Raw genomic sequence first — 13,160 nt, 5'->3', positions numbered from 1 at the left:
TAATGGTAGATTTGTAGTTGTAAAAGGTTGTTGGCGGGGGGGGGGGTTACGCTGGCATGTATTTATGTTCTGCTGAAAACTGCTTTTATAAAGCTTAAGAACATTTTGATAGAAGTAATCATTTTCAGCAGGAAATATTTATAGGTGGGACTGGAAATTGATTTGCAACAGTGAGGATGCATCAGGGAAACTTAGAAGGGAAAATATAACAAAAGAGGGTAGATGTATGAAGAAATTAATATATGAAAATAATTGTTATGGAAGACATAAATTCAGTAGTAGGAACTTGGACAGAATTTATATATTATTCCCCAAGGGACAATAACTGAGCTAGACTGGATAGAAATTACATTTCACAGGAACATGTGCATTTAATTGAAAGCTTCACCACACATCCAGTAACCATTTCAGATGGATAAAACACTGATATAAAATGTGGGCTAATGAAGTAAAAATGACACTGGCACTTTCTCAAGAAGTTTAAGGAATGGGTAGTTGAAATTATTTGAGAATTATTAGGGGAGATAGAAATTTCTTCAGAAGGATTAGCTAGTGAGTGGGATAAAATGAAACTGGAGTTTAAAAATAAGGTAAAAATAAAAGATAGAGAGATACAGTTAAGCAGTAATAGAAATTATTTAGAGGGGCTTACCAAGGTTAAATTTTTTCAGAATAAGGGGAATCTCATAGACCAAGAAGAGGAACAGCTGCAGAATGCTAAAAGGAAAATACGGAAGTGTTTGGATAATATGCAGGAGTTTAGAATGATTGCTGTTAAGCAGTTATTCTAAAAGTTTTTGTGCTCTGGAGTTATCAAAAATAACAACTTAGGCAACAGAAAGTAGAAAGGGGTTTCACCATACTTAGGGAGCCTATGACAAGAAAAATAACCAGAGATCCTATAGAGGTATTAGAGATTTTTTGGAAATTTTATGAAAATTTGTATAAAGTAGAGACATGTGGAAACCAGGAAAGGGAACAAATGGAAATAGTTATTGATGGTGTAATTATGCCCAAGATTAGAGGAAGATGAGTCTCCAAAATTAATAGTTAAGACAGGAGGAGATGAGGTAAAAACTGATGTATAATCAATCTACAGGGAAGTCTCCAGGAACAGATGGTATTCTTGTGGAGGTTTGGAAGTTAGGAGGGAAGAAAGTATAAGGATCTTTAAGATTTTAATAATGTTTTAAAAGGAGAGGAAGCACCATGATATTGGAAGAAAGCTCTGGTGGCTGTATTACTCAAAGAGAGTAAAGACCTATCAGATCCAGCCTCATATAGACCCATTTCAGTTTTAAGCCATAATTATAAAGTGTTTGTCTATACTAGCTGAAAGAATGGCAAACATTCTTCTAAAAAAATGGCAAAGGTGTTGCCAAAATTGATAGATATGGATTAGCGTGGTTTTGTGGAGGGAAGGCAAACATTAGACAACATATAGAACAATGACGAGCTGGAGGGAAGTAGTGTGTAAGAAAGTACCATTTTTGTTGGTGGGTCTTGCTACATAGAAAGCATTTGACAGAGTAAGCTAGGAGTTTGAGTAGGGGATTGGAAATATTTGGATTCCCTTCTACAAAAATAAGGGGTGTCCTTTTTTCCCCATTGTTATTTGCTTTATATTTAGAGCCATTGGCAAAGAAAAAAGGGGACTCCGAAATTCAAGGATACATTTGGTATGATAATCAAAAGAGTTGCCTTTATTTGCTGCTGATGATATTTTCTACTTGAAATATCTGGAAGAGGACATATGAGACAGTTTCAAGTTTTTTCAGGATATAAAATTAATGAAGATAAAACAAAGGCCAAAGCCTTAAATTAGGTATCCACTTATGGCTTGGTTTAGCAGTACCCACATTTATGGGGACATGATAAGATGAAGTATTTAGGAGTATGAATAAAAAAAGGCTTCTGTTATGGCAGCTAAAGATATGTGGGAAGAAATTAAACAAAAAATTAAAAAAACAACTGAGAAAGTGGGAGCTCTTATTTATGGATATGGGTAGTAAGATGCATGCAGTGAATATGTTTTTAGTCCCTTTAGCTTTATATACAGGTGAGGCATATTTCTATCAACCAGAGGAGACGTTGAGGATAATTAATAAACAGTTGAGTGAGTTTATCTGGGAGGGAAATAGGGCAAGAGTTAAGTGGGATAAGTTGATCCTCATACTAGAGCAAAGTAGTTTAGGATTACCTGATTTGAAGGGATATTCTAGAGTGACATAGTTAAGGTTCATATACACAAAACAAGTAGATGGGTATAATTCAAAGTGGAAAGGGATGATGATGATGATAAAGAAGTAGCCTGAGTGGGGGGAGTTCAGTGAATAAGGTAAGACTTGGTTTTTGAATGCAGATCCTTAAGGAGAATAATAACCACCATACAGAATATTATATTCATAAAGTTGCAGAAAATATTCTAAGAACAAAGCTAATGTGAATGGAGAAAGGGAATTTTGCCAATAGGGATGACTGAAAGTAAGGGTATAGAAAATAGGCAAAAGAGGGCTGGAATTTACTGGAGAAAACTAGCAAAAGAGTCAATGTTTTTGGAACAAATAACTACACTGGGAAAGGTAACAGAGTGGGAAAAGGCCAAGAAGTTTGGACTGCAGGTTTGAGACTGCCTTCCATATCAGGGACTAATATTAGTGTATAGGTAAAGAGAAAGATACAGGGGGGTCCTAAGTGAAAGATCTGCTCTAGGATATTTTTCAGTCTTATCTTAAAGTGAAACTGCTGTTAAAAAGGGGTAATTAATAGGACATATAAAATATTGCACAAGTATAAGAATGTCATGTAATTAGCAAAAAGACAGGGAAGAGATACTGGAAAAGCAATTTAGAAGGGAACAATGGGAGAACATATGTATAGCTCCCAAGTATGCAACAAAATCAAGAAAGTTTGGCATTTTTGCTTGGAAGTGTTTGCATAAGTATTTTTATACCCCAAGCAGACTTTAAACAGTTTTTCCTCAGGTAAACAGCAAATGTTTTAGATGTGATGGAGAAGAGGTAATTTGGAATATATGTTTTGAGAGTTGTAATGAGTTGGAAGACTAAACATTCCCTACAGAGTACTCTATCAGAAATATTCAGTGAGCAAATGGGTGTAGCTAAGGAAATGATTATTTTGAACTATCTGAATTGCATAGACATAGTAAGACTTTATTAAGTTTAAGTCTGGTGCTGCCAAGAAAGCAATTACTAGAAAATGGAAATCAAAATCTGAAACCAGCTGTATTTGAAGTATTGAATATTATAAAGGAGATACAAGAACTGGAAGAAGGATTTTTGAAAAGTGAGAAATCAAATTAGAAATAAATGGTACTTGTGATAACAATGCTTGCAGATTAATGTTCAAGAGGAGGAGTGAAGTTTAAGGGAAGGCAGGCATTAAGTGATTTATGTAATGTACTGAAAGACAGTTATAAAGAAAGGGAAGATGCAGTGTCTTGTTTGTAAATGGAAACAATGTTAATATGGTTTGTTTTCTTTTCTAGTAATGTATCTGTGCCTGCGTTTTAAGTGACATTTTAATAATGGTATTTAAAAAAGGAATAAAGGGGGTGGATATTGGCAAGGTGTAAATGGTTGCAGAATGCTTTGTATTAACTATAAAACCAGAAAAAAAAAACAGATGAACAAAAAAAAAAGAATAGGTTTGTGCTCTTGAAGTCATTGTAGTTGTTGATGGGACACAAGTTAAAAATGAAGGCACAACCCTCATTTCCCTTTTGTTCCTGTTCTTTTCATAGGTAACACAAGAAATCACTGACAAATCAAGAGTCTTCCGAGTGGTGGGTACAAACAAGTGAGTGAATTGCTCGACAATATTTAAGCTATGTAGTATGACAAAGCTGACAAAGCCTTTTTTTAAATGCCTATAATATAACTGTGACCTTAACATTTATAGTCTTGGATTACTTACACTGATCAGTTGTATTTAAGGATACTTTCAGATGAGCTCTTATTTTTAGTGCACTAGTATTTTTCTTTTTTTTTTTTTTACCCTTGTTGATGCTCATACAATTTTAACTAAATCTTCATATAGGCAGTTTCAGTTATCAGGATATTACTTTGTGAAAATTCCTGGTGCTCTCCTGGAGACTTTCTTCAGCAGTCATTTATATTGGAACGCATCAGCCCCTTTAGAAAATCTCCCATAAACATCTGTTTTGTTAGATGTTTGTAAATGTATTGGCCATGTGTTCTTTGAGTCTTTCTAACCTGGCCTTTGATTTTAACAGATTGACATTATTAAAAAAGATATATGCTTCCTGTTGTGACCACAACACCGTCTGTATTTGAGATATGCAGTTATTTCATTCAGACCATCATCTGCCTTCAGCAGAAAGCATTCCTGAAATAACCCAAAGAAAAGTGTACAAATGTGCCAGGATCTCGTCATAAAATTAAGATTAATTGGTTCTAGTTCCTGTCAATAGAACATTCACAAAATAAAAACAGACACACGGACCATACTGCTTCTTTTGTCATTCCTAGCGGTCAGACTCCAAGCCATGAGACAAACAATGGTATTATTTTACTATAACAATTCCCCTGAAACATAAAGGGTATAAAAAGCATTAGTGCTGTCGTGTAGTACTAATTACCAGCAACAGGTGTTTTAATTCTGTTCTAGCTGCACATAAATAGGGCTACAAATGAATCTGAAATAAATGTTTACCAAAACACTTATTTCACCTACATACATAGCCCTATTACGTGCAGCTAAGACAGAATGCGAAACACTGGTGCAAGGTAATTAGAACTGTGACAGCACTAGTGCCTTTGGAATACCTTCAACATAAGATGTTCACATTACATGTCATTATTCTACGTCTGCAGACTGCATTTTCCTTTTATCCCATTTCTAAAGGGGGGGATTGGTGCCCTCCTTAACCCCCTTAGAACTCTCCAGACAGGGGTTGGGGGGTTCTAGCCCCCCCCAAAGAAACCAAACTAACATACAGCATAGTGTGCCAGTTTGTCTGATACTAGATATGCATCTGAAAGCAAAAACACTGCATTTAAAAATCATACAATTGTTATGATTATGCCATTCTCAAAACAATCTTTGTGAGGGAGGTATGTATAATTGTGCCAAAAAAAACTTATTGTATTCCTGTATAAAGATTCATTGCTTACCATTGTCATCTTTCTTGTCCAGGAGTCTATTATCCTCTAACTTCAGGCTGCAAAATGTTTCTGAAGGTGATTTTCCCATCTACCAGTTACACAGTTATGCTTTACACTTCAATATTTTTTGTTGTTACTAGTAGTATGCATATGTTTAAGATTCACTACTGAGCTAATTGTATACAGACACTGCAATTAGAATGAAGCAGTTGAAATACAGATCTGTTGTATTTTATTTAGTGTACCTTTGCTGTTAAAGATCATATGCAAACAGGGTTGCCAGACATCCCTATTTGAGTGAGACTGTCCCAAGTTCAGCAGCCCAATCCCGAGTCCTGCATTGCTTATGAAAATTATTTTTGAAGTTAGCAAACCCACTGTTCTGCATTGAACAGAAGTGGCTTCAGTTTGCAATTTTTGATTTGTTCATATACCGGTATATGCGCCAATCAGAAATTGCAAAGTATGTGTGTATCAGGATTAAACCATATGAACCGGTTGAACAATCCTGCTATACCTACACACAGTCATGGATTATTGCCCAATTATACACTTTACAGGAAATCTTAATTCTGTTTTAATCTGCATTTACTTGAGTATAACTAAATTTGTTTTTTTGGATTATTGTCTGATTGATCATGCTCCATTTGCATGTTGAAATCTGCTACAGACTACAGAAAACACCTGCCCGCTGCAAACTGTATGTGCTAACAATTTCATCATTAGAATTCCAAGTCACCTGACATGAAATAAGGAAGCAGCTGCTCAGCATACACCAGATGCAAACACAGGTTACTGTACGTAATAATCATAGTTTATTGAAGTAACTAAAGTAAAAGCTATTTATTTTATAATCAGAAAACACACTTTACATAATGAGACCATGATTACAGCAGAAAGTTGTTTCACATGATCTTTAAACTGCCTGAGAGATGCATTAAATGGCGAACCTGCTGTGTCTCCTCAATAGACGTACTAGCCTGTTTAAAAGGAAAAAAAGATGATTTATTTGTAGTTATAACACTGATTATAAGAGCATTGATTTGTAGTGCTATAATATATGGCCAGCTGTTAGCTTCTGTAGATCAAGTTGGGAACCCCCCTCCCCCTGCAAAAGACTGCCTTTCTAGGGAGTTCCCATAAGCAAACACCAAAGGCACTTTCAGAGGGTGTAATGAGAATTGCTCTGCCGACCTGCCTACAGTGCTCACTTTTCACTTTTTTATGTCTCCTGTTCAGTATGCATCTTTTTGTCTAGTACATTACATGGAACTTGCATGTTAGTCACCATCCTCCGTTCTTTCCTCTGTCTTTTATAATCTTTTATCCTCCCTTAAGTGTCATTGTACTGAACTTCTAAGACAAAAAAAACTCTCCCAGAACAAAGTTAGAGAACCAAAAGTGAGCCCAGATGCTGTGCACCCGCGTCCAGCATGTTCCAAGGCAAATGTAACAAACTAATATGTATGTTATTAAATAAGTAGCATAAGACTTTTATTATACTCAAAACTGAGGTGTGTCACCCAGCTAATCAGGTGGTGCTAATGCTAATATCAATTTAGGCTATCCCTTTGACCACTACCTCAGTCTTAACATAACTACCACTTAACTGCATTTTCTTTCCAAAACATAGCAGCCTTATATCTGTGCAGCCTTAATTCGTTAAGGAAAAAATACAAGAAACTCAATTGCGGCGCAACAGTAGTACTTTATTACACTTTTAAAACTTCAGTTCCCTCATTTAAAGGTGCAGATCGCAATCCAAACTTCTTTATACCTCTTATTTCTTTCTCAATTATTTCACCAAAGCAAGCACTGCTCACTGCTTCCTACCCAGAAAAGTCAGACAAGAGTGGGTACTACATACCTGAGAACCTTTTTTAGTCCCCAGTTGTAGTGTGTGTTCTTAGTTTCTTTCTTTCATTGATTCTTTCTAATCCTGCATCCCAGCCAGCTCCTGTCTACATCTATCTGGTGGGACTATCATCAAAATACCTTAGAAGAAGCAGTCATTGAATTTAACAGAATGTTCCTAAGCATTCTAAATGAACTAGCCACCTCTAGAACCAAACAAATAAAAACAGATCCAGCACCATGGCTAAATAAAGAAACCCAATAACCTAATGAAAACTAGAAACATAGTATCATAAGAATGGTCCCTGAATAAGACTCAAAACTACTAGCAAAAATTCACTATCTTGGAAATAAAACAAGATACCATGCCAGTACGGACAAGAAAATGTTTTACTAAATTTCAGGGCAAACACCAACATAACTCAAAAACTGTTCTGATCATCAACGAAAATCCAACTCCACCCAGGCCAATAAAAACAATACACTGCCTCCAACAACAGATGGCTTTACCAATAGCATAGCCTCCCAGTTCAATACCCAACTTTGTCCAAACTGTTCTCTCACTCATCAAGGATAACAGGTTGCAGGACCATACCAAACTTCAACAGTTAATGGTCCCTCATTGTTCACATTGCAACCTGTCCCTGCCACTACTATTAAAACATTTCAAAGAACTGAAACCAAGAAGTCTGGTAGCAGTCTACCTTCCAGATGAGTATTTCAAGCAGGCAGCAGAACAGGTATCCTCTCCTATCTCAATATTGATCAAAAACTCAATCTCTGAGAGCTATACTCCACTGCTCTGGAAAAAAAATCCTTCATTATCCACCTGCAAAGGTCATAATTCCATAGAATTCACAAACTACAGATCAATTGCAGTATTGTTCCCCTTATGAAAGTTTCTTGAGAAATGTATACATACACATTTACGCAACTATTTAGCAAACAGTAACCTACTCTACTAAGCACAGCATGGATTACGCTTGCGGCACAGTACCACAACTGCCTTTCTCCATTACACTAGTGCCATCAACTCCAAGAAGATGCTGGTCATCTAGACTCCTCTATATTCCTTAATGTCTCCAAGTCATTCAACATTGTTTCCTCACTCAAAATTACTGATCAAACTCTCCTCCCTAGGACTATCCCACATGTCACTTTCATGATTTCATACCTAGCTTCTTTCGAGTAGACAACAGGCTGTAAAATGGTAAAACAATCTCTCCCCTTTTTTGCCTATCCTTGTAAGAGTCCTCCAAGGCACAGTTCTTAGACCACTGCTCTTATTTTCACCAACGTCCTACATACAGCCACCATATGCATCATTTATGCAAATTGTGGATGACTCTGCCCTAATCTGTGCTGCATCATCTCTCTCAGAAGTTCAAACCATCACTCAGACATCTTTCTCTGCCATTGAATCATAGACATTGCAAACTTACTTCTAAATACTAAGAAAAGTGAGCTCATGCATTGTACACCCAAACAACTCTCCACCATGAAAAACTCCCTCACCATTGCTTAACCCAACACAGTGTTGGCATAGAAACAGTAACATGTACAAAGCTACTGGGTGCCACTATTGATGAGAACCTTAAGTTTGACTTGCACATGCAACAAGCCACATAAAAGTCAAAACTTTCAAGTCCTGCCTGACAATCACAGCCGGGAAAACCATAACTTCATCTAACATCTTACCCATACTCCTTTATGCCTCGCCTATATCTACTAATTTGCAGACTACTATACTGAACAAACTTGAAGCTTGTTACGATAAAGTAGTAACATTTGCTGGTAGCCTCCCATACAGATGCTACCGTTGCCTAGCCCTGAATCAACTGTACTTCTTAGAACTACTGCCACATGTAACTTATACCCAGTTAACCACTACCCATACTCACATACATGACACAGATAAATGCCCCCCCATGGATAATGTACTACAACAATATACCCCACCTCGTACCTTATGATCCACCAACAAATCACTGCTTCTTTGATACTTTCCAGCAATTCCCACCACTCTGCTGAAGACTCCCTTTTACTCATCTTACTTATCAAAGCTGTGGAACATGTTACCAACCCATTTAAGGTTAACTAGCAGACTATATAATTTCAAACCAAATTTAAGGCAGTACTTGGCTTTATTCATGGTTGTGCACATGGACTTCACCTTGGTAACCTAATAGACTCATAACTCCTTCTGTTCTTAACTCCCTAAGATGATCTCTCACATACATCTTTTTGCTTTAATATATCTTCATCTCTTCCACCCCTGCTCTTCACTTCTGCAATCTCTGCCTTTTTCAGTTATCTTCTTTCACTCCCCAGCCCTCTATCCCCCATCTCCTTTCTTATGAACTTACCTGTTTTCTTTCCCTACAGATCCCTCCACCCCCATTTCATATTCTCCTTCTCATCAGTCATTGACAAGCTTTTCAAAGACCTAAGCTTTATAATTAGCACAGTAATAATATCTACTTCTATGCTATCAAGTCAGACTACACCAGGCTAACGCTATCAATACTCAACTTATCTGGTTAGTAAACCTTAATAAACTACTACTGCCTATAACTCAAAACTGTGTAACTAATTATATACCTATAACACACAAAAACATTTCTGCTTATTTGAAGTTGTGGTCTAGAATGTGTCTTGTAACCCTAATGTCATACAGAAACATTTCTGCTTATTTGAAGTCATGGTCTAAAATGTGTCTTGTAACCCTAATGTCACACCAAAACATCATTTCTGCTTGTTTGAAGTCGTGGTATGTAATGTGTCTTGTAACCTTAATGTCACACAAAAACATCATTTCTGCTTATTTGAAGTTGTGGTCTAGAATGTGTCTTGTAGCCCTAATGTCACACAAAAACATTTCTATTTATTTGAAGTCGTGGTCTAGAATATGTCTTGTAACCCTAATATACAATTAAACTATGCACCCATGTAACTGTTATTGTTATACTCCATCACATGATGTATAAATGTGTAACTGTCCATCAGTGTAGTACTGAAGTTTGTATACATTTAAATATTTATCACTGTGCTTGCAAAGCTTATCTTTTAGCCTGCCTTTTCAGTTTGGCTACATTTTTTTTGCATATGTGCTACATATTCAGAACCTTATACGTTTTTTGAAGGACAAAGTATATTGATTTAGAAATCCTTCATTTATGCCAATGGTTTTCTCTTATTTTCCCCCTAAATCAGAAGATTCAAGTACCTTCCTTTTCTTTTTTCTGCTCATCGGTACTCTCTCTGAGAAGAGATCCTGTACAGCACAGATCGTTCAATGTAATTATTTACCTGCTCTTCCAGGAGTTAAGAGCTAAAGAGGTTTGAGTATCTTTTTGTCTCTTTTATGCACAGAAGGTTACATCTCTGTGTTGAAAGAACAGAAAATGTTTTCAAAGTGGAATATGGGTTGCTTTGAGTTTTATGAATGAAAATGGCCTAAGTTGTTATACTTTGAACTTATAAGATTGCAAGGTTCCAACAGAACACATTCTTAAAAAAATCTTTATTGAATTTTCACTTGAGACATAGGAAACTTGCATTTATATAAACATAATTAAACCATATTAATAACTTCAAATTTACAAATGCTATACATCACGTATATTATATATTATGTAATCAAAGCAACAGCATATATATATATATATATATATATATATATATATATATATATATATATATATATATATATATATTGTTCAATTCTTGCCATCTTAAACCTCATTCATCTTACAAAACATTTTTCTGATTGCTATGTTCCCACAATTTTTTTATAACTTACTCTTACCCTTTTGTAAAGATCCCACTTCGTATTCTTTTTCCCCTTTTACAATATTCACTGCATCAAATATAGTTGGTTTAGAGTTTGATTTCCATTTTCTATTAATCGCTGATTTGGCAGCCACAAGAATTAAATTTAACAAGGTCTTAGCAATTCAGATCCTGTATCTCAGCTCAAAACAATAATTTCCGTAGTTAAACTCTTTTGCTTGCCCAGTATTCCTGACAGAGTACTCTGTAGGGAATGTTTAAAGTCTGCTGACTCATTGCACTCTGAGAACATCATTTACTTCTTTCTTTCCCATTACACCTCCAACTTTTGCCATCTACCTGAGGAAAAGTTCTTTGGAGCCTGCTTGGGGTATAAAAATATCTATGTAAATGCTTCCAGGCAAAAATCCTAAATCTTTTAGATTTTGTTGCATATTTGTGAGCCATACATATATCCTTAGATATGCAGTTCACAATTTTTTCTGACCTCGTCTGATTGATTCCTATAGTTATTGTGCAATAATTTATATGCTGAACTAATTGTCCCCTTTTTAACAGCAGCTTCTCTTCTAGATCCAATTAAAAATTCAACCAGTGCAGGACTTTTGTTTAGTATTACCTATCCCTTTCTCTTTACCTTCCCTGTCAGAGATTAATAGAGTACAATCACTAGCCCTCAATCCCAATGTCTTCTTGGCCTCTTCCCATTTTATTACCTCCCCCCCCTAATTATTTGTTCCCAGTACCTCGGTGTCTTTGCCAGCTTCCTCCAGTAAATTCCAGCTCCACTTGCCTATTCTCTGTACCCCTAATTGCAGTCATCAGTATCAACAGAATCTTTCTCCATTCCCATGTTGGCTTAGTCAACAGAAAGCATTTTTCAAGACTTGTAGCAGCCTCAACAGGTTTCTTTGAGGAATTCTTTGGTCATTGTTTGTGAGGCAGTCAGTGCTCTCAAGTGTTACATCAGCATTTCAAAGTCTGGGGGTGTTGCTACAGCAGTCATACATTGTGTATTACATGGGACCTACAGTCCAAACATGTAAAACTGAATGAGATACCATAACAGTTAGTTATTGATTCATCCTTGTCTTCAAAGCCTAGGTACCCTTCCACCAACTAAGTCCACTGTAATACTTGCTGCATGTTAGTGTTGTATTCAGTATCCTTTGCTGCTTTGTTTTTTTAAAACTATGTTACAGTGGGAATAATTTTGCATCTCGGTTAACGAGATCTTGCATGGCTAATTATTATTTTTGCCTGAATTGAAACTAAGTTGCACTGTTAATGATGGCATGTCTGGGATGAAAGTATGTTGCAGTGTGAATGACTTTGGTTTTGGTTTGCTTGATGACAGTAACCTTACACAGACGTGAGTAATCGGTCTTTTGCAAAGATTGTTGTTAATAGTGTGTTTCCCATTATTAAAGGTTGTTGCTTTGGCAAACTATATTTTTAAAGGCTCAGGTGGATTTTAGAATTAATGTACTGGTGAGACTGTGGTGTTGGTACCCCTGCAGTATGATGATTTGTCCTAGGCCAGACACAGGTCTATATTACGAGATCGAATGTTTAGGTAGCCGAACACCTAAACATCGAACTCGTAATATCGAACCATAAAACAGCGAACGGCGCAAGGATGGATAACCGTTGGCCACAAAATAAAAAACATAACTTTACACCAAATCTAAGTGGGGAGCTTCACCCCCCACACCCCCCTGACATGGGGGGCTGTGCCCCACACCTCCCCTAACTAAATATACCAACTCAGAGATCGCTCTACAGTACACAAAAGGCAAAATCCGGCAAATGGCCAGGAAGTCTTTCCCTGCGTTAACTCGTCCATTCGCCATTTTTTTGCTTCCGATATTACGAGTTTGATGTTTGATGTTTAGATGTTCGATCACCTGAACATTCGATCTCGTAATAAAGACCCACTAGACCCTTTGGCAGTTTTTAAGGTAAGTGGAATGACAATGACTAACCTGGCTGATATTTCTGCTTATGTGTCCAAGGGTAGACTTTGAGTAATACTGTAGACATACTATAAGCATTCTAAATTCAAAACCAGTTTCTTTGAGCATGGGAAAGAGATTATGAAAGTGGATCTGGTGAAGGCTGCATTACGTTAATGAAATCAATAGGCATGATTAATTTTTTTCCAGCATCTCACTTTAATATTGTGCAATAAAAAAATTGAAATTAATGCCACCCTTCAGAGCTAAGGTAAAACAAAGCAAAGAAGACTGTAGTATTTGTCACAATTTCAACCAAAGAGCCTTGGTTGACCATAAGAACAAATTAATGCTGAAAGGTCTGTTTCCCTTTCCTGAAGCCATTGCTGGTTCAGACTCTATCTCTCTTCTA

At 36.5% G+C, this 13,160-nt stretch overlaps 1 protein-coding gene across 2 annotated transcripts in view; it reads left to right on the top strand.

Annotated features, from left to right (window-relative positions):
- LOC122805364 (mitogen-activated protein kinase kinase kinase kinase 2-like) overlaps window positions 1–13,160 on the top strand; it is a 1,562,336-nt gene that overhangs the window by 1,492,990 nt on the left and 56,186 nt on the right. For both annotated transcript variants that reach the window (XM_044075456.1, XM_044075455.1), the window contains one exon: window positions 3,764–3,819. In XM_044075456.1, coding sequence (XP_043931391.1) covers window positions 3,764–3,819 — 56 coding nt within the window. The remainder of the gene's footprint in view (window positions 1–3,763; window positions 3,820–13,160) is intronic.

This window comes from Protopterus annectens, chromosome 6.part1, assembly GCF_019279795.1.
Source record: "Protopterus annectens isolate FY-2018-M chromosome 6.part1, PAN1.0, whole genome shotgun sequence".
Classification (NCBI taxonomy): domain Eukaryota; kingdom Metazoa; phylum Chordata; order Ceratodontiformes; family Protopteridae; genus Protopterus; species Protopterus annectens.
This window is presented reverse-complemented; position numbering and strand designations above follow the sequence as displayed.